Source organism: Bemisia tabaci, chromosome 2 (genome assembly GCF_918797505.1).
Source record: "Bemisia tabaci chromosome 2, PGI_BMITA_v3".
Lineage (NCBI taxonomy): Eukaryota > Metazoa > Arthropoda > Insecta > Hemiptera > Aleyrodidae > Bemisia > Bemisia tabaci.
The window spans coordinates 34,633,537-34,657,481 of record NC_092794.1 but is presented as its reverse complement, the minus strand read 5'-3'; the positions used below and the strand labels follow the sequence as shown (position 1 = coordinate 34,657,481).

Genomic DNA, 23,945 nt, shown 5'->3' with positions numbered 1-23,945 from the left:
CACTTAGGGACGAAATCATCCATAAAACCCACACTGCCCCCATAAATTTCACTCTTGATTCTTAACAAATTCAATGTTTGGTAGTCTTATTCCGTTGCTCTGAAAATCAATGAAGGCTTTCGCCGGATAAGGCTCTCTCGTAAATGAACTGAGGATCGTTCGCCCCATTTTTACATAAAAAATCTCATTTCTTTTCCCTATTTTTTACGCCGACAAAGGTGAGACCTGAGAGAAAAGGACTAAAGTAACGTCCAACTAGAAGATGACCCATGATAAGTCGGAGTCGACTAGTCGAAGAACCACAATCCCTGGACTGCCGTCCACTCTAAGGAGATGGACCAGTCCTCGTAGATTCTCTGAGCAATGTAATAAGACTACAAAACCTTGAATTTGTAAAGAATCACGAGGGTAATTCAGAGGGGCAGCGACGGTTTTATAGATAACTTTGTCTCTAAAGTGGGTGGCAGTCCCAGGATTGTGATCCTCCGACAGGTCAAAACTTTTCAAGGGTCCTCGTCAAGTTGGACATTACTTGCAGGCAGCATAAATTAAGTCGATTGCTACCGGGTCTCTCCTATGTCAACGTGGAAAATAAGGGGCCCGTGGCAAAGGACAACATTTTCAATGAAAGAATCGGCACGGACGTTCATCAGTTCATTTGCAAAAATGCCGTATCCTGTGGAAGTCCTCGTCGATTCTCGAACAACGGAAAAAGACTACAACACCTTGACCCTCAAAGGTGCAATTTAGGGGGGCAGCGGGGGTTTTATTGATACTTTTGGCCCTAAAGTGAGCGGTCGTCATGTATTTCTGGTATTCTAATAACTAGTCGTGTTTCTTAAGAGACCCTCGTCAAGTATGGCAGATTTTCGGGCACCATTTAAGGAGAATTTCCTGATTTCCCCTCGCTCTGAAACGAAAAAAAGGGGATTAGGGGGTTGAGAGTAATACAACCTCTCCGTCAATTTACAGGCCGCTTCCGCGATTACATTTTCAAGAAGGTGCATTCGGACTCGATGCTAATTCCGTAGCTCGGAGATCGGAGCTCTTTCGGACTCTTCGCATTTTAATGAAATCTATTGAATTAGACTCCTCCCCCTCCCCGGTGGGGACCGTGGTGGCTCCCACACGTGGGGGCAAATGAAGATTCAAGTGTCACATGTGGAGTTTCTAAGGACTTTATAAAAGGAGAAACGGTCTATCCATGAGCCGTCGAACCTACTCTAATGCCCTCGTCTCACAATCAAATGAACTCGTCAAAAGCAAGATGGCGGGTTCATCAACATTGACGGCCCGCTAACTTTTGATAGCTGACTTGCGCGAAAACCAGTCGCCATCTTGCATTTGATGACTATTTGATGAGTTAATTTGATCGTGAGACAAGGGCTCATGAAAGAAAGGTGCAGATCCCCCAGATAAACTTTGGGCGGATAACATTTGGCAGGGGGATCGGATTGACTCGCAGTTTCCGCCGATTTTTTTTGGCCCTTGTCATTTTAAATTCTCAAGTCGAAAACTGAAAACTGGAAAGTACCTCACAAAGTTTTTCCCTTGATATGAAGAAGAACGCCGAAAATATAATATTCCTATTCCAATTTTACCTTTTACCCCTCGAAAATAAAAGCGGCAAATCCGTAATGGCAACGAAGACTAAAACAAAATAAAAATAATAAATTTAAAATAAAACCCAGAAAATAAAAGAAAACCTAAGATATATGAGTGCGCCAATTTAATGACTAAATAATGGTGTTAGATATTTTCGATTGCATTCGATGGTTATTATGTAAAAAAGATCATGGCCGCAATTTCGAACGTTTAAGGTTTAGTGGTCCTTTAAAATTTTGAACATTTGAAAAAAGCTGCAAATTCAGACAGCCTAATCAGCTTCTGATCAAATAAAATCAGTTCATTGAAATATGTTTGGCGCTTAAAATTTCTTGCGCGCCCCTCCCCCTCTCTACGATCAGTCTCTATCAGTGGCGTGGCGTGAATGATCGACTATCGACATCTCTCCATTTGAAGCTATGGTAAAGAATCGATTATTAAGATGTTCGTTGCGAACACCCTGTCTATCGATCCTTTTCCATTGGTTTAAATGGCAGATCAATCGATACATCGCAAAGCACGCCACGCCACTGGTCTCCATCTTTTCTTAGCGACACTCGCCGAAACAGAATCATCCTCAACTCTCAAACACGATTTTGGATCGAGCAGCCGATTTATGCGATAAAATTTACGTTCATAGTTTCCGGGTATCTCTCGGTTTAATCAACAACGCAGGAGCACGCCAAACGCGTGCGGAGGAGATGTAGAATGCGTGAGGAAACGTATTTATCTATTCAAGAACTGGAGTGCAACTATTTCCCCGGTGCCGCCGTTGATAAGTGTGTACCGCGGGTTGCGGCAAACCGTTCTAGGTAGAACGTCTTAGCTATGTATGGCGGGTTGCGGCAAACCATTCGACGCAGGAACTTCGATCCCGCTTGAACAACCTCTTTGCTTTGACAGTTCTCACATCGGGTAAGGTTCCAGTTTTTATATGACCCATCAATTCTGTCATGGAAAACTGACAGTCTTCTGCGTTTTCCTCAAGATAAGTATACACATGATGCATTGCGTCACTTACGTCTCGCCCGCGCTTAACAGTTCCTGAGGGCTCTTGAGATTTTGGATAATGATACAGCTTATTCATGCAATTGTAGTGATACTGGTCATCATCTGCCACAAGGTCCTTTGTTTTTTCCAATCGGGCCACAACCTCATGGCCCCAATCATCTCCACGAGCAGTTGCGACACTCATTACTTGTTCACAAACCCCCATTTTTGTCACCAAATACACTTTCTGCCGCCAGCTCAATTTCGCGCATTTTTGAGCTTGCAGAAATTCCTCGGTAATTACTTCCCCACACAGAAAACAAGAATTTTTAAAGGCGAAAGTCGAGGTAACAGACCGCAGTATCGGTGATTCGCGACACCTATCTACTTTTATTCTTTAAATGGCAGCTGCAATGTTTTTATTGCTCGTGTGCGATTTTCTACATGGTTCGTGCACTGTTTTTTCACTCACTTCACCACTTAAAAACATATTTTTTCAAGCCATCTTGACTTTTTGAGCTAGCCTCGCAAAAAGTTTTGATGCCGCGTTGTTTTACAGTTGTCACTTCACCACTCAGAGGGGTTTGTTTACAAAGAAAACAATTCGTTTAAGCATCAAAAGCCATGACTGATAATTATCAGTTCACTTTCACAGTCAAAACACTGCAATCCAATTCTCTGTGATTAAGTTCGTAGAATTCACACCACACTGATCGCGAATCCAGTAAATTCACGGTTTTTTCAGAGTAGAATGACATAAGAATAATCGCCACGCGGCAAATGAACGACACATCATCATAAGATGTCGAGTCGCAACTGATAACAGAGGAGACAGGATCGCAGAAAATGGCACGCGGGGGCTGGGGGATCAAGGGGCTGAAAACCAAGGTCACACACGGGGACTGGAAGATAAGCAGCCGGAAAAAAGGTCTCCAAATGTTGACCACTTTTGTTGTCAAGTCATCAATGAGCCCCATGCATACAGCAGCTAAATAGAAAAATCCTCTATTTTCAGTCATTTTGCCATCGAAGCAGTAGCAGATATACAACGAAATAACCAAATGCTCGACGCTTGCGTTTGCTCAGCCGACTCACATTCTCCTCCTCATGTTTTGTCAGGGGGAGGTGGGGTCAATGGTGATATTCTGTCGTTTTAAAACTGTTAAAACTGCAAAATAGCGTTTCGTTGGATCATAATGCAGTGAAAATGATTGTATGCCGTTATTTGAGGGAGCTTGGGGGGAGGGATGGGGGCTGGGAGAAGGGATGCCAAAAGGGGTGAAATCTGTAATTTTACTAATTATAAACGAGATTTAATGCCTTAAAGCAAAATTAAACGTTGGGGAAACCATAAAACGGTACTACTAAGGTAGAACCGTGATGCGGCGTTACTTTAGTAGTGTTAATTAAGTAGGGTGTGCTTTTCAAAATTTTCTGGGTAAGGACAGGACCCAGAGAACCTCCTTCCAGGTGGAAGGGGGGCGAATTAACTTTGGGAGGAACCTGCCGCCCCCCCCCCCCCCGAGGATTTGGAGTCTTCATCTTGGTAATTTGGAGTCAGTCCGTCTCTGCTGGAACCCTCATGAACATTTCTTCAAATATAGTGACGGACTCAGCACTAGTTAAGAAATATTGAAGCTTTCTGCTGATCATGTATTAAGGATCTGCTTGATGTTTAAAAAGTGTAGCAAACTACAGTTGAAATAATGCTTTTCCTTATTTTTTGAGAGAGAAGAAAGTACCTCAGATCCAAAGAGGTCAATATCATCGTCATCATTTTCTTTCTTGCCTGGAGTTCTTTCACTGCTTTTCTTTTCAAGGAAGGATTCTGTAGTCAAGGAATTTTCTAGGTTCTTTACTCGAATCTCGATTCTTTGCAGAAGTGATGTTACTTTATCAAAATCTGAAAAATGGCAAAATGATCAGTCATTAAGGAAGGAATCAGAAGAAGCTACTTTAGAACTATCTTCATTTAGATGAATGTTAACGTTTGATGCAGAGACTAACAAGGGGAGTCTACGAAGTGACATCCTGGGATTGGGTTCATTTTGCTTGTATATGAAGAAGAGACAAATCTATGGTTGACGTATTTTTTTTTTAGCCGCCACCTCCCAACCGCTCTCGAGATATCGATTTTTAAAGTTACGATTTTTGCACGTTTCCGCGCGGAGTTCCGGCGAGTCAACTGAGCGCCGGCAAGCTGCACGAAGCGCGTTTCCTATCAGCGCTGCAGACCGGTCTACCTTATCAACAGGTCCGTGGCCGAGTGGTAGAGAATTCGCCTACCGTTCCATCGATCGCGGGTTCGAATCCCGTTTCTTGCCGTAGCTCTTAGGGTACGCCGCAATGCGTTTTTACAAGTTTTTTTTATTTTTATCACACACCAAGGGGGCCGCCCCCTGGCCGCTGCGCGGCCCAACCCCCGGGGCGAAGAGGCGCGCTTCGCGGCAAGCGAAATCATCGAAACCGACCGTTGACGGTTACCTGGTAAATAATTTTAATTGAATGATAAAATGATGTTTCAAATAAAAATTTCCCACCACACTATATTGTTAATGACTTCTTCCTTACTCAGAATTTGCAACCGTCAACGGTCGATTTCGATGATTTCGCTTGCCGCGAAGCGCGCCTTTTCGCCCCGGGGGTTGGGCCGCGCAGCGGCCAGGGGGCGGACCCCTTGGTGTGTGATAAAAATAAAAATAACTTGTAAAAACGCATTGCGGCGTACCCTAAGGGATACGGCAAGAAACGGGATTCGAACCCGCGATCGATGGAATGGTAGGCGAACTCTCTACCACTCGGCCACGGACCTGTTGATAAGGTAGACCGGTCTGCAGCGCTGATAGGAAACGCGCTTCGTGCAGCTTGCCGGCGCTCAGTTGACTCGCCGGAACTCCGCGTGGAAACGTGCAAAAATCGTAACTTTAAAAATCGATATCTCGAGAGCGGTTGGGAGGTGGCGGCTAAAAAAAAATAAGTCAACCTTAGATTTGTCTCTTCTTCATGTACAAGCAAAATGAACCCAATCCCAGGATGTCACTTCGTAGACTCCCCTTGTAAGACTGACACAAAGTGCAGCAAAGAGCAATTGCGCACTGTTAAGATAAAAATTCAAAGAATGAGAGCGGATGCTATGCTATGAGATTGGTAACCAGTCCATTAAGGAGGCTAGTGGCGTGCAGGATGCATAGTGGACCAGGTTCAAAGGGAGAATGTGGTTGGAGTACCTAAACTGAACAATCATCAGGGTAAATATTTCTTGACCGATCGCTTCATGGTTCGTTTCAAAAAGTTTTGATTTTTTTGAGGACCGTTCACGATTTTTTTTATGTAAGTGTCAGGGAAGGTCTTCAAATTGAAAAATTTAAAACCAAGAGTGAAAATAAATGCATATAAATCTTTTTAGATCGAAAAAAATTCCCGGAGTTATTGTTCTGGACTCAAGAAGTAAAAGAGCTTCATGCAAAAACGGCTTTTTTTCGCCCCCCCACCCCTCTGGAATTTCTTCAGATTTTGTCTATTGATTACTTATACTTGACCGCATCTTTTCCAATATTTTCAGACCCCGAAAAAATATTGGGGGGGGGGGGGAGCTAGAGGGGGGGGGGGGTGAGAGTCAAAACCTGTGGAGCTCAATATCTCTTGAACGAAGAAAGATATCGAGGTCCGGTTTTGACGAAAAATCATCTAAAATTGCAAACTTTAAGATTCTGAAGGTTGAAATCCCGATGTCACATTTTTAAGTTAACATATGTGCTTTTTTCCAGTATGTAGGTCCAGGAAATTTCGTTTACACAAAGAATTTACGAAAGTCTCAAGTTTTTATTGGAACCGAATCAGATCTTTAAATTGTTCGTCTTTTTCCGCATCCAACGAGTGGTCTATTATGCTGGGGAACCAAACGGTTCCGGAGTTATGAGCGATTGAAGTTTCCGCTCAACGCGCGCCGACCGACTTTCGCGCTTTTCGGCTGAGCGGCCGGTCGGCGCTCAGTGGGCCTCTAGAATAGAGGTACAGAGCTGTAATTTTAAAAAAGTGAATTTAATGGAAGTATCTGTAATTTCTTAACTCAGCGACCCTCAAGAGTCCCTATAAATTCATTTTGCTTGGTTTGAACATTCAATCTGATTTAATAACGGTCAAATCCGACTTTTTGGCGCGCGAAAGTCGGTCGGCGCGCGTTGAGCGGAAACTTCAATCGCTCATAACTCCGGAACCGTTTGGTTCCCCGGCTTTCATGACCACTCGTTGGATGCAGAAAAAGACGATCGATTTGAAAAACTGGTTTTGGTTCAAATACAAAAATGTGCTCTTTTAGTTTAGACTGTTTAAAAGAAATTGTTTTTCCTCAAAAACTGGAAAACCAAAAACCACTCGTTGGATGCAGAGAAAGACGAACAATTTGAAATAACTGGTTTTGGTTAAAAAAAACTTGAGATTTTCGTAAATTCTTTGTTTAAAAGAAATTTCCTGGACCTAAAAACTGGAAGAAAGCACATACGTTAACTTAAAAATGTGATATCGGGATTTCAACCTTCAGAATCTTAAAGTATGCAATTTTAGACGATTTTTCATCCAAACCGGACCTCGATATCTTTCTTCGTTTGAGAGACATCGAGGTTCACAGGTTTTAACTTCCACCCCCCTCCTAGCTACCCCCCAAATATTTTGGGGGTCTGAAAATTTTGGAGAAGAACCGCCCAAGTATGTGTAATCAATTAAGCCAGGTCTAAAGAGATTCCAGAGGGGGGCGAAAAAAGCCGTTTCTGAATAAAGCTCTTTGAATTCTTTCCCCCTTAGTATCTAAAGAATAAAAGGAAAAATGGTTTTTAATTCACGAGTAAAAAGTGAACACAAACCATTCAGAATTTCTACCGATGTTTGCAAAGAATTTAAGCCCAAATCTCTAGAAGTTTAGCAAAAGAGAGGAAGAAAAAGTAAAAAAGAACTTCAAGATTCACAAGCAATAAAAGTGTGTTATATCCAGTTGTTCCAGATTATCAAAAATTGAAAGTATCAGCGAAAAGATCTTTGTGCGCCAAACAAATGAACCTTGAAGGTTCATGACCTAGTTGGGTTTGCTTGTTTATTCTCATGAAATCATAGAACAAGCGATTTCTTGATGTTCTCAGAGTTTGCTTTGGAATCAAAAAGTGAATTTTGAAAGATTTTGCATTTAAATTCTTAAGAAAGGAAAAAGGAGGACTCCTATTTTACTAAACGAGTAAGAGGTGTGCACCCATATCAAATATGAACCGTCCAAAAATTGTCACCCGCACAGAGGGAATTTTTGTTGCTACTTAGAATTTTTGGCTAACTGCCATATGGGGTGAAACCCACTTGTTCCATTAGTGAATCTTAAAATAAATTAAAACTCAGTAATTTGATGATGAAGCTGATCAGTAAGCCTAGACTGGTTTCAATTAAATATAAAAATTGACATTATATGAACAAAGGACTCCGCAAATCTTACAGGAAGGTGCACCACGAAGAAACCTTAATTGTTTTTTACCATTTGATTCTCCTCAAGATGCTGATCAAAAGTTATCATTGCGCCAACTTTCTACGATGCACCATTTTTGCAAAAAAACGGCCGAGAAGATTCAATTATTCGGCAATAAAAAGCCAGAAAGATTCCTCCTTTTAACACTCGAGTGAACGGATCGGCTGTGTGTCAACAAAAAAATCAGGGGAACTCCCGCACCCAGCGGCAATCTTATCTCGGATTCCGCACGCCGTTTTGCTCGACCATGCAAATCAGATTCTTGAAGAGAATAAGAACAGGAAAGTTGGAACGTCAACTGGACGAGAGCGGGAGGGAGATAGCCTCAGACTCGGCAGGTACAGATAAGAAGACGGACACGCGCTACGTTTTTTCCTTACTTCTATCGGGCCTATTCTTGAATGCTTTGTTCTTTTTTATTCATTGTCGCCGAATAATTGAATCTTCTCGGCCGTTTTCTATGTTTTCGGTGCATCGTAGAAAGTTGGCGCAATGATAACTTTTGATCAGCATCTTGAGGAGAATCGAATCCCATAAAACAAATTAAGGTTTCTTCATGGTGCACCTTCTTCATAAGAGGTGTGCACTGCAGGGTCCGCAGATTAGTCCAGATCGCTAACGTCCAATCTAGCAAATGCTTAGAAAGCGTGAGTAATTTTGCTACAGGTTAGGCGATTTTAGAAAATTGATGGCACTACCAGTAGTGAAAGAACTTGACCGGAGTGAGAGAAATTTCCTCTTGAATCTGATTATAAAGCTTTAATAAAGTATAAATAGTATTGCGTAATAATGGTTTTTGATCAAATAAGATTTTATCAAGTACTGTTATGCTAAGTATTCTGTTTCAATATTCTTACACCAGTTGGTAGCAAATTAACTGCTCTCATGGGGACCTGGCGGGAATTCAAAACTAGGAACCAAAAGTCTCATTTTGCTAGGATTTTGCTTTAATTTTCGGTTTCTAAGGCTTTAAACTTCAAAAATATGATACAGGGTTATTCAAAAGTTACGCACCACTGGCCATAACTTTAGTTCTAATTATGATATCGATTTGCGGTTTGTGGCGTCCTTCCTTATATCGAGGGGGAAACTTTTTGAGGTACTTTTCAGTTCTTCACCCCCCCAGGGGGAGGGGGGGCGGGGGGCAACTCAAAAATTTCAAATGGCAACCCCCATCATGTGATACATCGTTAGAAAGAGCATAAAAAAAGAAAATTTTTGGCGCAAACCGGAAGTCGATCTGACCCCCCTGTCAAAAGTTAGGGGGGTCCAAAGGTTATTTAGGGGGTCCGTACCTTCATTTTTTAGAGTAGCTTCAGCGGCTCTTGGACATACCGTTTCTCTTTTCAAAGAGTCCTCGAATACTCCAAGTCTGATACCGAAGTCTTCATATTGCCCCCGGGCCACCAAAGCCCCCCCGTAGGGGGGGATGGGCCTGTTACAATGAAACATTGCATTAAAATGCGAAAAGTCACAGAAGAGCTTCAAACTTAGCATCAAATCCGAGTGGAACTTCTTGCCGATGTTAACGCAAACGCAGCCTGCGACTTTAAAGTGAGTTTTCAAAACTCTTAGCCCCCTGCCCCCCTCATTTTTGGTTGCAGAGCGGGTAAAAACCGGGAAATTCACTACAAATAATGCCCGAAACTAATGTCCAACTTGCGGAGGACCCTTGAAACGTTTCGATCAGTCGGAGCATTGAAATACAAGGACTGCCACCCCCTTGAAGTGCGGAAACATCCAAAACACCCCCGCTGCCCCCCTCATTTTTCGTTGCAGAGCGGATAAAAACCGGGAATATCGCCAGAAATGATGGACCGGTTCTTACCAGCTCTGCAACGAAAAAAGAGGGGGGGAGCGGGGGTTTTATGGATGTTTCCGTCCTTAAAGTGGGCGGCAGTTCCTGTGTTGCAGTTCTCCGACTGAGCGCAACGTTTCAAGGGTTCTCGTCAAGTTCTACAGTGGTTTCGGGCATCATTCCTGGCGATTTTCCCGGTTTTTACCCGCTCCGCAACGAAAAATGAGGGGGGTAGCGGGGTTGTTTTGGATGTTTCCGTACTTTAAGGGGGTGGCAGTCCTTGTATTCCAATGCTCCGACTGATCGCAACGTTTCAAGGGTCCTCCTCAAGTTGGACATTAGTTTCGGGCATTATTTGTAGTGAATTTCCCGGTTTTTACCCGCTCTGCAACCAAAAATGAGGGGGGCAGGGGGCTAAGAGTTTTGAAAACTCACTTTAAAGTCGCAGGCTGCGTTTGCGTTAACATCGGCAAGAAGTTCCACTCGGATTTGATGCTAAGTTTGAAGCTCTTCTGTGACTTTTCGCATTTTAATGCAATGTTTCATTGTAACAGGCCCATCCCCCCCTACGGGGGGGCTTTGGTGGCCCGGGGGCAATATGAAGACTTCGGTATCAGACTTGGAGTATTCGAGGACTCTTTGAAAAGAGAAACGGTATGTCCAAGAGCCGCTGAAGCTACTCTAAAAAATGAAGGTACGGACCCCCTAAATAACCTTTGGACCCCCCTAACTTTTGACAGGGGGGTCAGATCGACTTCCGGTTTGCGCCAAAAATTTTCTTTTTTTATGCTCTTTCTAACGATGTATCACATGATGGGGGTTGCCATTTGAAATTTTTGAGTTGCCCCCCGCCCCCCCTCCCCCTGGGGGGGTGAAGAACTGAAAAGTACCTCAAAAAGTTTCCCCCTCGATATAAGGAAGGACGCCACAAACCGCAAATCGATATCATAATTAGAACTAAAGTTATGGCCAGTGGTGCGTAACTTTTGAATAACCCTGTATATTATAACCTGGCGGTGAAGATCGATTCATCCAGAATAGATGAGAGATAAACAATCCAAATTAAGGGAGAAAGTGCTGCATATTTTAATCTGGAAATATTGAACCACATAAATTCTACTGAGAAACTAATTCTTGAATTCTTCCGAACGTTTCATCTCACAAAAATCTGAAAAAGAAGTGTTCTCCCGCCGAAAATCTGCCGAAAATAGCCAAAATTTCAGTTTTGGTTCCTAGTTTTAAATGCCCATGGATTTTCCCGCCAAATGGCTTTCACAAAACTACTCACGCTCTTCCGCCGATGTTAGCGATCTGGACTAATCTGTGGCAGGGTCCTTTGGCACTTGCAAAAAACGAAAACATGGCGACCTCGCATGCTTTCATCAAAATAAATTTAATGTTTTTCACACAGTATGAAATAATAGGTTCTTTAATGATACTCGCAACTCAAATTCTAAATTGCCCCATCAGCCGCATCATTACAGGATGTCCCAAGAGTCTGTACCCCCCCCCCCCCCCTCGTAACTTTTGAACCGTTAGAGATAGAAAAACGGAACTTCGGGAATGTTCCTATCTTAAAGGGGCCCATCTTCTAGGGGGGGGGGTCAACATTTTTGACTCCCCCTCAGGGGGAACGCGGGGGCCCTTATCTTGTGATACATCATTAGAAAGAACATAAAAAACTAAGAATTTTGGCGCAAATGCAGATCAATATCTTAACTTTTGACCGAGTTATGATTGGTCAAAGGTCAAATTTGACCTCTTTTCAAAAAATCATAACTCCGGTTCAAATTATCGTAAAGGAAAAAATAAAACGGCAAAATTTACCAAATTGTAAGCACTTTTAAGCAAAAATCACACAAATCACTTCAAACTAATTTTAAGGGGGTTTTGGACCCCCAAAAACGTACGGGGGGTACGGAATTTTGGGACACCCTGTGTAGGGTATGTAACTTGGACACCCTGTGTAGGGTATGTAACTTGGACACCCTGTGTAGGGTATGTAACTTGGCAACACGGCATAGGGAGGTGCAATTCTTCAAGGGATTGTTTAAAACTTTTGAGGAAGCTCTTTCACATATCAAGGGCTAACAAACATAATAATTGAACTTAGTTTGACCAGAGGCTTGTGGGTTTTGGTGGTCACACGATTACGTAGCATGGTGTCAACAAACAGTTTTTCTAAGTTTTTGTTGACACCATGATCCCCCATGGAATAAAAAATTCTAGCTCTTGTGAAATATGATCACGGTGTCAACGATTACGACGTCAACGAAACTTAAAACTTCCCTCTATGACATCTTTCTAATTTCCAGTCTTGTTTTTCATGTGTTATTTACTCTAACAACCTAACCTTACCGAACGTTAGTTTACAAGACCTAACCCACTTTCACGGAACTTAACTTTCCCCGACCTTACCCTACCTAACTTTAACATTACTTACCTAATCTAACCCTATATGTCCTGACTAATCTCTAAAGAAAGGTCCTAGTACGCGGGCTGCCACTTTGTAACTGGGCGAATCTCCCCATCCTTCCGACGCAAGGCGCAGAGTCAGGTCTTCGAGGCCTCACAGAGGAAAACCTCGGAAAAAAGATCGACTGTTGCTACTTAACAGTGCCGAATAAACTGCAGTGGGAAGCCTGGGTTTTGGCACCATAAAGAAAAAATAGGGGGAAATCGAAATTGAGAGAGACAACAAAATTTTCAAATCAAAGGGAAAGGAAAATTTAGCAGAGCTCAGACCACGCATCACTACCTCGCTCTACTTCTGAAGAAATCAAAAGCCCTCATCAATATTTACAGAGATTAATCATAAATTTACACTGAGAATTGGCAACATTTTCCACACGCACAGATTAATTCTTACTAATTTTTCTATTTGTCTGACCGAAACTCAAGGGAATTCACTCAAAAACACATGGTAAATATGCGTCTCGATTAAATAAAATAAATGCATTCTAAATGCTAGGGTCTGCGCTTGCCTTGTAGAAACCCAAAGAGAAATGCGCCTCAGTCCGGGCACCTCTACCCGCCGTTTCCTCAAAAGAAAGTCCTCTCTTCTAAGGCCACACTCAAGAAAGAGATGCCCCTTAGGCCGGGCACCTTCACCTATTTGTCCGAAGCCGTAGAAATCCAAAGCTAGAGGGTTTTTTCGGTAGGATTCGCAGTGCCCTTGCCGCCTAAAAAACGCTCCGACCGCAAACCCTTGCTAGAAACGTGAAGTCAGAGAGTATGGAAGGTTAGAGGCCCGACTGGATAGGGAAGAATTGAAATAGAAGTTGAACCGTGAGAAAGAAGTGGCCATACTACTGATGGAGCAACTTCTTGCTCATGGTTCAACTTCTATTTCAATTCTTCCCTATCCAGTCAGGCCTCTAACCTTCCATTCTCTCTGACTTAACGTTTCTAGCAAGGCCTGCTACAGGCCATATACCAAACAACAGAAACTGCGAGGAGAAAGTGTCCCACAATCCACATGAAAGTAATAATTCACTTCCTAGAACCTTCGACATGATGATTAATTCAATTTTTGGCATTTTTGGCATTTTTGGCACTTCAGGACGATGTTTCTCGGAAATCTGGCAACATAGGAAAATGTTACAAAGCACATTATGTATGTATTTGTTTACGTTCTTTCCGAAAATGTACACGGTTTTAGATTAAGTTTTACACATGTAAACTTAAAAAACCCCTAAAAATTGGTCAAATATGGCAAAAATGGACCATTAGGCCTTTTAGAATTCGTAGGTAGCCATTTATAGGGGTAGAAATGAAAATTACGTAGAGGAATACATATAGTACACAACACCCATGGAGGGTGACTTCGTGACTGAAGGAATCTCATACTACTGCGCTGATTGGCCAAGCGAGAGTTGCAGATGGACGATGTATGAAAAATTGCCTACGTGGAGATGGTCTGGCAGCAACATACCCGCCGCCAGTCACAGGAAAACAATAGAAAATAATGGTTGCGTACGTTGCCAGCGACCGCACTGCGAGCGCTTCTGTTTCAATTACTTAGCATTGAGTGGGGCCTCTAAACCTCCATACTCTCTGCGTAAACTAAGAGGGCAAATGCGAGATCACCCCGCTGCACCTCGATCGATGGTATCTTGGCGTGACTGTCTACTGGATTGGAACAATTCCCCTCAAACGATGGGTCTGGTCGATGGGCCACCAATTTGCAAATATAAAAAAAAACTACGTGCTCGAGTTTCGTTCATCATTGTAAAGATGAAATATTGCAATAAAAATATATTTACATCACTGGCCTCTGCCTAATTTCCTATACGATTCATACACTTGGAATTTTAATACAACCTTTTAAAATTAAAAAAAAAAAATGTTAAATACTTCAAAATGGCCAGATTCGCCGCGCCGCCGCGCTCCCGGTTGGCGCGTCGCTGTACTCGAGCGGACGCCGAGCGTCGAAAGATTCTTTTTCTCCCTTTGCTCGCCGGCGCAGACGCGGCGATGACAAGCAAGTGCGCTCCGCAGTGGTACCAAGCATGCGCGCTCGCGACTTGCTCTTCGTTTCATTTTGTTTGACTACAACTTACAATTAAAAACGGGGGAAAAATATCCTCGTACAGGGGGGGGGGGGGGGGGGGGGAGAGGAGGTGCATTTCCCACAAGGATTGTACGGGGTTCTTCGACTTGCCCTGTCAAGATACAATTTAAAATGCAAATACATACAATTAACATACCAATGCAGACAATTTTAAAAGTAAATATGAATTTGCTGTTAAAAGAACAGGACAAATTTCGTAAATTTTATATATTAAAATATAATGTCATGGCCTGCCATTACATACCGTGATGAACAACTAATACACTAACGCATCTCTTCGCATCTACAGGGTGTCCAAAAAGTCCGTAACCCCCCTCGTAACTTTTAAGTGGTTAGAGATAGAAAAACGGAACTTCGGGAATGTTCCTATCTTAAAAGGGACCATCTTCTAGCAAGATCAAAATTTTTGTCGACCATCAGGGAGGGGGGCCCGGAGGCCCCCAACGTTTTTATCTCAAATGGTAACCCCTATCTTGTGATAAATCATTAGAAAAAACATAAAGAACTAAGAATTTTGGCGGGAACTGCAGATCAATATCTTAATTTTTGACCAAGTTATGATAGGTCAAAGGTCAAATTTGACCTATTTTCAAAAAATCTTAACTCCGGTTCAAATTATCGTAAAGAAGAAAATAAAATGGGAAAATTTACCAAATTGTAAGCACTTTAAAGTAAAAATCACAGAAATCACTTAAAACTAATTTTAAGAGGGGTTTCGGACCCCCAAATACGTAATTTTAAAGATCATACGATTTTCCCGCGAAATGAGCAAATTTCCCCTTACTTTGCCTCAACATTATCTGAGAAAGTTCAAAATTAGTTCAACATTCGTTTTCAAGTCCCTACAGGAGGAGTATCATTTTGGGTCTTTTCCGGCCCCACCTGGATATTTCTGAATGTTTCATATTTTCAAAGTACTAGTCCTAGGTAGACTTTTTGCCAAACATATTACCGAACAGAGCTCATGCAAAGATGCAGCAACCCCTCAAACCCAGAATCTTGGCATCAAAAAATAGTTATTTTTGTCGACTTTTTCGACTGCTGTCACTCTTTCAGCAGATGATTCCTATGTATTTTTTAGCGTACTTTCCGTTTCTGGCTTTTTTAAAGGCCTCTGCTGAATTTTATGGGGCCTTAAAGCTCATTGTTGCCATTTTTGTCCCATTTTAGGGGTTTTTATAATTTTACACACGCAGAAATCAATTCAAACCAAGAACCGTGTACGTTTTTGAAAAGAACGCAAAAAAATGAATAAAAATGGCCTGTACAACTTTTTTCTACGTTGCCAACTTTTCGCTAAAATCGTCCGAAAGAGCCAAAAATGGCAAAAATTCGGTAAATTGCCCTTGCTATAGGTTCAAGAAAGTGGGGTACAACTTCTATATTGACGTACTTAACAGCTCTTAGCTATATAGAAGACATATCAAAAAATTATAGTTGTACCTGGATTCCCACAATGTGAAAGTTGACCGGGATGTCGATTTTAGCGGCCTTTTTTTACGTGAAGGTAGCTCTTTTGAATGTTTCTCGACCTTAGTCACCCTCTATGGGTGTGTACTAAAGGTATTTTTCTACGTACTTTTCATATCTGGCCATAAAAATGACTTCCTGTGAATTATAAAAGGCCTAACGGTCCATTGTTGCCAATTTTGACCAATATTTACGGGTTTTTTCAAATTTACAAGTGTGAAACTTAATTTATCTATAAACCGTGTACATTTGCGGAAAGAACATAAAAAAATACATTAAAATGTGATTTGTAACTTTTCCCTACGGTGCCACATTTTATAATATTAAGTCATAAAAAAGTTGTACCCCACTTTTTCGAACCTTTAGCGTGACAATTTATCGAATTTTTGCCGTTTTTGGCTCTTTGGGACGATTTTTAGCGAAAAGTTGGGAATGTAGAAAAAAGTTGTACAGGCCATTTTTATTCATTTTTTTGCGTTCTTTTCAAAAACGTACACGGTTCTTAGTTTGAATTGATTTTACGTGTGTAAAATTGAAAAAACCACTAAAATGGGCCAAAAATGGTAACAATGAGCCTTAAGGCCCTATATAATTTATTGGAGGCCTATAAAAAGACCAGAAACGGAAAGTACGCAAAAAAATACATAGGAGTCATCTGCTGAAAGAGTGATAACAATCGAAAAAGTCGGCGAAAATAACTATTTTTCGATGCCAAGATTCTGGGTTTGAGGCGTTGCTGCACCTTTGCATAAGCTCCGTTCGGTAAAATATTTGGCAAAAAGTCTACCTAGAACTAGTACTTTAAAAATATGAAACATTCAGCAAAATCGAGGTGGGGCCAGAAAAGGCCGAAAACGATACTTCTCCTTTCGAACTAGGTTTAAAAAAAAAAAAAAAAAAAAAAATTTAAATGGTTGGATTGAATCACCTTGAATTTCGTTTTTTTAACTTTGTTCGAATTTGGGGACTTGAAAACGCAATGTTGAACTAATTTTGAACTTACCAAGATAGTGTTGAGGCAAAGTAAGGAGAGATTGGCTTATTTTGCGGGAAAATCGTGTGACCTTTAAGATGACGTATTTGGGGGCCCAAAACCCTCCTTAAAATTAGTTTTAAGTGGGTCCTGTGATTTTAACTTAAAAGTGCTTACAATTTGGTAAATTTTCCCATTTTATTTTCTTCTTAACGATAATTTGAACCGGAGTTAAGATTTTTGAAACGTGAAAATATTTGGCATGGTGGTTTCCTTCCCAGAACGGGACCGCTCCTGCAAGGGCTAAACATACTTACACATCATGACTGTTGCATCACTCATAAATGAAGGGGCCTACATTCGATTTACAGTGAAGTACTAGGGGGCTACGCCCCCTGGCCGCTACGCGGCCCAACCCCCTGAAGGCGCTCCGCGCCATCAATGGGCCGCTTCGCGGCCCTATTTTTACCCTCCTATCGGTGTTAGTTTTATTTTTCCCCTAAAAAATTACGATATAAGGTATACTTTACTTTTAGAATGAAATAATTTTTGGTTTTGATGAATAAAGAAACAAAATTATTTTTTTGAAGTCTAAAGGACGCGTTTTGGAATGACTACTTGATGAAATATTGCAGTAAAACAACGAACATTGATAATCAGGTAATAATTAAGAGTTTCGGGAGACGGGGATCGAACCCATACCATGTTCAAGGTGGACGCTTCCGACGTCTTTGACGACTCGGCCACCGCTCTACCTGAGGCAGACGGGGCGAATCTTGTGTAGATAAGTGTAGAGCTGATGCGCAGGCTACACAGCTACTGCGCAACCTCCTCGACCACTGCGCATCCTCCCGCGCATAGCGGTAGCAGTCTCGGAGCATTCTGAAAATTCACTCACTTTTATAACGTGATTGTAAAAAAACCTGGGTCCTATTTCCAAAATCTGATTAGAGCGGGCTCATCTAGGGCCAATTACCCGTCGATTACCGCAAAAAACTTAGAAATCGGCCCGGTAGAACGCTCAAACGAACTATGACAAAAAATATAAATTTACATTGTTTAAATGGGAGAATTCGCAACTTTACCACTTAATATAAAAAAACCTAGGCCATATTTTGAAAATCTGAAAAGAGTTGGCTTATCTAGAGACAATTGCCCGTCGATAGCCGCAAAAATCATAAACATCGGCCCGGTAGAACGCTGGAACTAAGCGTTACCAGTTTCGCAAAATTAGGAGGCTTGAGAGCTTATAGTATAGATATTGAAGAATCCCGAGTAATAAAATATTCAAAGAATAAAATTATGGATTCAGCCAGCATGAAGTGTATATAGGTCAGTTATTCAAAATATTATTAGTTTTCCTAAATTTCAATGCTGTCTAATTTTTTTATTCTTATTTTTTATTTATTCATTTATTTTCTTTTTAAATTTTCTTTCGTTTCCGATTTTTATCGTTGCGTTTTTCTCTTTTAGCTTCTCATTAATGTTGGTCCCCTAAAAAATTACATGAGGTATATTTTACTTTTTAGAATGAAATGATTTTTCTTTTTGATAACTAAAGAAGAAAAAAAAATGAGAAGGCAAAAGGATGCGATTCTCAATGATTTATTGATGCTCCATTGCAGTAAAATATTGAAGTGAGTCGGACAGAGAATTTCAAAACATTCCCGGGTAGGGAATCGAACACCCGTCATGTCAGCAGAAGGCCAAGCAAGCCGCCTTAACCAACTCGGCCACTGCCTAACGTGACTCCAATAGGTGAATCTTGTGTACATAAAGATAGAGCTGATGCGCAGGCTACCCAGCTACTGCGCAACCTCCTCGACCACTGCGCATCCTCCCGCGCATAGCGGCAGCAGTCCCGGAGCATTCTGTATAGTTACTCACTTTTATAACGTGATTTTGAAAAAACCTGGGTCCTATTTCCAAAATCTAATTAGAGCGGGCACATCTAGGGCCAATTACCTGACGATCTACGCAAAAATCATGGAAATCGGCCCGGTAGAACGCTCAAACGAACTATGACAAAAAGTATAAATTTACATTGTTCTTATGAGAGAATTCGCAACTTTACCACGTAATATAAAAAAACCTGGGCCATATTTTGAAAATCTGAAAAGAGTTGGCTAATCTAGAGACAATTGCCCGTCGATTGCCGCAAAAATCATGAAAATCGGCCCGGTAGAACGCTGGAACTAAGCGTCACCAGTTTCGTAAAATTAGGAGGTCTCGGAGCTTATAGTATAGATGATTTTTATTCATTTCCTTTTAGAAGTATCTAACAAGACAATTTGGCTCACTAAGTTTAAGACTTTGGCCGGATTTTAGTAACAAGCCACTGTCATTAACTTGAACAGTTTTGAACTGAAGAAGAATCACACTCGTCAAATTATCTCGGAAGCCTAGAAATAGGCATTCACATTTCTTTTGACTTCAGCATCATTTTAAAGTTATATTCACGGGGCAAGGAGGCCTTTCGACCATTCAAGAGTAAATATTGATTCTTCAATGTAATTTTCACACTTCCTTAACCTCAGTTGACTAAGCAAAAACGATGTTATGCTCCTCAAAGAAGGAGTGTCGTTTTGGGCCTTTTCCGGCCCCACCTGGAGTTTGCTAAATGTTTCACATTTTCAATGTACTAGTCCTAGGTAGACTCCATGCCAAATATTTTACCAAACGGAGCCCATGCAAAGGTGCAGCAATGCCTCAGACCCAAAATCCTGGCATCGAAAAAAAGTTATTTTCGTGGGATTTTTTGACTGCTATCACTCTTGCAGCAGATGATTCCAATGTACTTTTTTGCGTTCTCTCCATTTCTGGCCTTTTTAAAGGTCGCCAATAAATTTGAAGAGGCCTTACGGTACATTGTTGCAATTTTTGGCCCATTTTTATGGGTTTTATCAATTTAACAATCGCAGAACTCAATTTAAACTAAGAACCATGTATGTTCTTGAAAAGAACGCAAAAAAATGAATAAAAAATTTTCGATGAAACTTTTTCAAGTTGCCAAATTTTCGAGAAAAATCGTTCCAAAGACGATTAAATGATAATGGCCAACATTTGATAAATTGCCACGCCTAGGGTTCAAGAAAGTGGGGTACAACTTTTAAATTGATGTACGTAACAGTTTCTAACCAAATATAAAACACATCATAAAAGCACAGTTGTACCTGGATTCTCACAATGTGAAAATTGACCAGGATGGCAGGAGTTTAGTGGCCTTTTTTCCCGTGAAGGTAGCTGTTTTGAATGTTTTTCAACCTAAGTCACCCTCCATGGGTGTGTGCTATATGTATTCCTGTATGTAATTTTCATTTCTACCCATAAATATGGCTACCTACGAATTTTAAAAGGCCCAACGGTCCATTGTTGCCAAATTTGACCACTTTTTAGGGTTTTTTTAAGGTTACATGTGTAAAACTTAATTTAATCAAAAACCGTGTACATTTTCGGAAAGAACGTAAACAAATACATACATAATGTGCTTTGTAACATTTTCCTATGTTGCCAGATTTCCGAGAAACATCGTCCTGAAGTGCCAAAAATGCCAAAAATTGAATTAATCATCACGTCGAAGGTTCTAGGAAGTGAATTATTACTTTCATGTGGATTGTGGGACACTTTCTCCACGCAGTTTCTGTTGTTCGGTATATGGCCTGTATCAGGCATCTTGAGAACGAAGGACTGTCTCGAAGTTACACAAATTAAGTGGTGAAATGGGGTGAAGGATAAAGTGGAAGCACCTTGAGGGTCAGTTGCATCACGTTCATCTGAGCCATTACATGTTCGGTGAGACGCATTGCAGTTTTCCATTTTTGATACGTTATTTGTAGTGAAAGATAACTTAAAATTCACCTCCTAAAATCTTCAGCAAGATGATAAATCCAATTTATGGCATTTTTGGGACTTCAGGAAGATTTTGGTCGAAAATCCAGCAACATAGGGAAAAGTTACGAAACACATTACATATGTTTTCTCCTACGTTCTTTCCGAAAATGTAAACAGTTTTTAAATTAAATTAAGTTTCTCACAAGTAAACTTGAAAAAACCCCTAGGGTTGGTATAAATTGGCAACAATTGACCGTGAGGCATTTCAAAATTCATGGGAAGCCATTTTCATGGACAGAGATGAAAGTTACGTAGAGAAATACCCATCGATGGAGTAAGTCGGCAATCATATAACTCGTTTGCAGTGTCTGAAAATTTCCGCCTCTATGTTATTTTTTTTAAAGGAGAACAAATTGACATCATTCCTTGAAGTTTATGTAGAATTTTCTTCGCACGGAGAAGAAAAATCACGGCAGTTTTAAAGAATTGCCGTTGAGTAGGTTTCAAAAAATAAAATATGACAGGAAGTCTGCGACATCGGAAACCGAGTTATGCGATTGCCGACTTACACCGTCGATATAGTACACAGACACACCCATGGAGAGTGACATAGATCGAAAAACATTCAAAAGAGCTACCTTCACGTTAAAAAAGGTCGTTTAACACGACATCCCGATCAATTTACACATGGTGGGAATCCAGGTACAACTATTCTTTTTTCATATGTTGTACAAATGTTTTTTTTTTCTTTCTTTCTTTTTTTTTCTTTTTTTTTTGAAGAGTTTATTTTAACCTTCCTGGGAGGAAATATATACGATTATCTTAATGTATGCACATAGTGGTATATATAAGTAACGACTGGATAATTACTTATTTCTACAATGATAAACATATATGGTTAAGAGCTGTTACGTACGTCAATATAAAAGTTGTACCCCACTTTCTTGAACCTTAGGCGTGGCAATTTATCAAATTTTGGCCATTTTCATTTAATTGTCTTTGGAACGATTTTTCTCGAAAATTTGGCAACAAAGAAAAAGTTTCACTGAACAGTTCTTATTCATTTTTTTGCGTTCTTTTAAAAGAAGCACACAGTTCTGAGTTTAAATTGAGTTCTGCATTTGTGAAATTGAAAAAACCCATAAAAATTAGGCAAAAATTGCAACATTGTACCGTAAGGCCCCTTCAAATTCATTGAAGACCTTTGAAAAGGCCAGAAATGGAGAGTATGCAAAAAAAAATACATTGGAATCATCTGCTGCAAGAGTGATAACAGTCAAAAAAGTCCACGAAAATAACTATCATTCGATGCCAGGATTTTGGGTTTGAGGCGTTGCAGTTTCTTTGCATGGGCTCCGTTTGGTAAAATATTTGGCACGGAGTCTACCTAGGACTAGTACTTTGAAAATATGAAACATTCAGCAAAATCCAGGTGGGGTCGGAAAAGGCCCAAAACGATACTCCTCCTTTAATGGATATGCAGTATCATTAATCAAGAACAATTGTAAAGTAAAGATAATAAGGGGAAAGGCATATGTCAAAAAACCAAAATCAACGAGCAACTAAGGAATAAGAGAGGGGGGGGGGGGGGAGGGGAAGAAAGCGAAACAAGGTACAATCTCCGTAGGGAGGACCCTTCAGAGCAGCGCAGTGGTCCAATTCAAAGCAGCACAAAGAGTCATGTCAGTGCCCTTAACTAATTGTTCAATGATATCAGTGGTTTGAGGGATTCTTTAACGAGTTCAAAAAGGCACTTAAAATTTTGATATTTTCTCGATTCCATATGCTAAAGGTACAAATGGATACGTCAATTAGGGACCAGCCAGCGAAGAAAAGAGGTTTCCAAGAATATTATTTTTGCTTTTGAAAAGTCATCTAAGTTCTGTTACACCGTGATTCCAGGCAGGTGACGACATTGGCTTCAGAATGTTAGGACTTGAGACTTGAAGCCAAAAGTACATTCGTAACTCTCAAAGGGAAGGACGCATTTAATTTTAGCATGTAAAAAAGGGTTCATAAAAAGTTCAAATTGCTCTTGAACGGGCATCAAAACTCTACGATCTATAAAAAAAGAAGAAGAAGAAGAAGAGGAGGAACTTTTACCTGACTTCAAGCTGTTGTAATCTGTCTGCAGTTTTCTGACAACTTCACTCATATCATTGCTAATGCTGGTGGAGGGAAGATCTTGGAATCCATCTACCTGCAAAATGATGGGATTAAGGAAAAATGAAATGAAATAGCACAAATTGCAACGCAAGGACTAATTGTATTATTCATACAAAACAAGAAAAGTGGTCATAAGGATTTTTAAAGAGTGAGGAGCCTTGCCTGAAATCAATTATTTCCAACCTCAACCTGATCATAAAAATATTTGGATGGTATTTTGCAATAAGGAACCACTATCTCTGGATATTCCATAAAAGCACCTATCTTCAGGGAACCAATGGCATATATGCTGTTTCTAAAATGGGCCAGAAATAGTGGTCTCTTATTGTAAAATGTGATTCATTTTTAAGTTTGAAAGAGGAGCCTTTCCAGAGTCCAAAACATTCATTTCATAAAATCGGAAGATTAGGAGGGGGCAGGAGAGGAGGTCAAAGTTTAAACTTTCAACTGACAAAGCGTGTTAACGGTATGTAGGTGAGTTATTACCTTTGCCTAAGCAATTGGAGGAGAATGTCCGCTAACCAACCATTACTCGTTGATAATAATGAAATTGGTTCATCTTGAGACTTACGAGGACTGTCCGGAAAGTATCCGACCTTGTAGATTATCTCACTATCAACGCTTGATAAGAGGTTGGGGCTTGACAGTGTCTTGGCAGGGACTCTCCTAAGAGCAGGTGCTTAGCCGGATTGTCACATGTTGAATTAGTCGTTGGTAATTAGCTGATTAGTGCGTGCTATTCTGCTCTGATCATCGGATTTCCTAAAAAGAAGTAGTTAAGGAGAGTGGGGTTGGAAGAGTTTGTGAAAAGATAATCACATCGGATGCGTCTTGGGTCTAAGGGTACGACCCTGAGGCAAAAATGCGATCGTCGGTTTGGATCGTATCTAGGAGACCTCTCCTGTAGACGATCGCGTTTTTGTCTCAGGGTCGTACCCGTAGACCCAAGACCCATCCGATGTGATGATCATTTCACAAACTCTTCCAACCCCACTCTCCTTAACTTCTTCTTTTTAGGAAAAACGAAATCCGATGA

At 40.8% G+C, this 23,945-nt stretch overlaps 1 protein-coding gene across 7 annotated transcripts in view; it reads right to left on the bottom strand.

Moving 5' to 3' along the window:
- Positions 1-23,945, bottom strand: part of LOC109034625 (elongation factor 1-delta) — a 156,745-nt gene that overhangs the window by 71,591 nt on the left and 61,209 nt on the right. For all 7 annotated transcript variants that reach the window (XR_011899305.1, XR_011899307.1, XR_011899306.1 and 4 more), the window contains 2 exons: positions 22,847-22,943; positions 4,338-4,498 (listed from right to left, as the gene is read on the bottom strand). Coding sequence is in view for 3 of the 7 variants with exons in the window: in XM_072297211.1 (XP_072153312.1) it covers positions 4,338-4,498; positions 22,847-22,943 (258 nt within the window). In the remaining 4 variants the exon portion in view is untranslated. The remainder of the gene's footprint in view (positions 1-4,337; positions 4,499-22,846; positions 22,944-23,945) is intronic.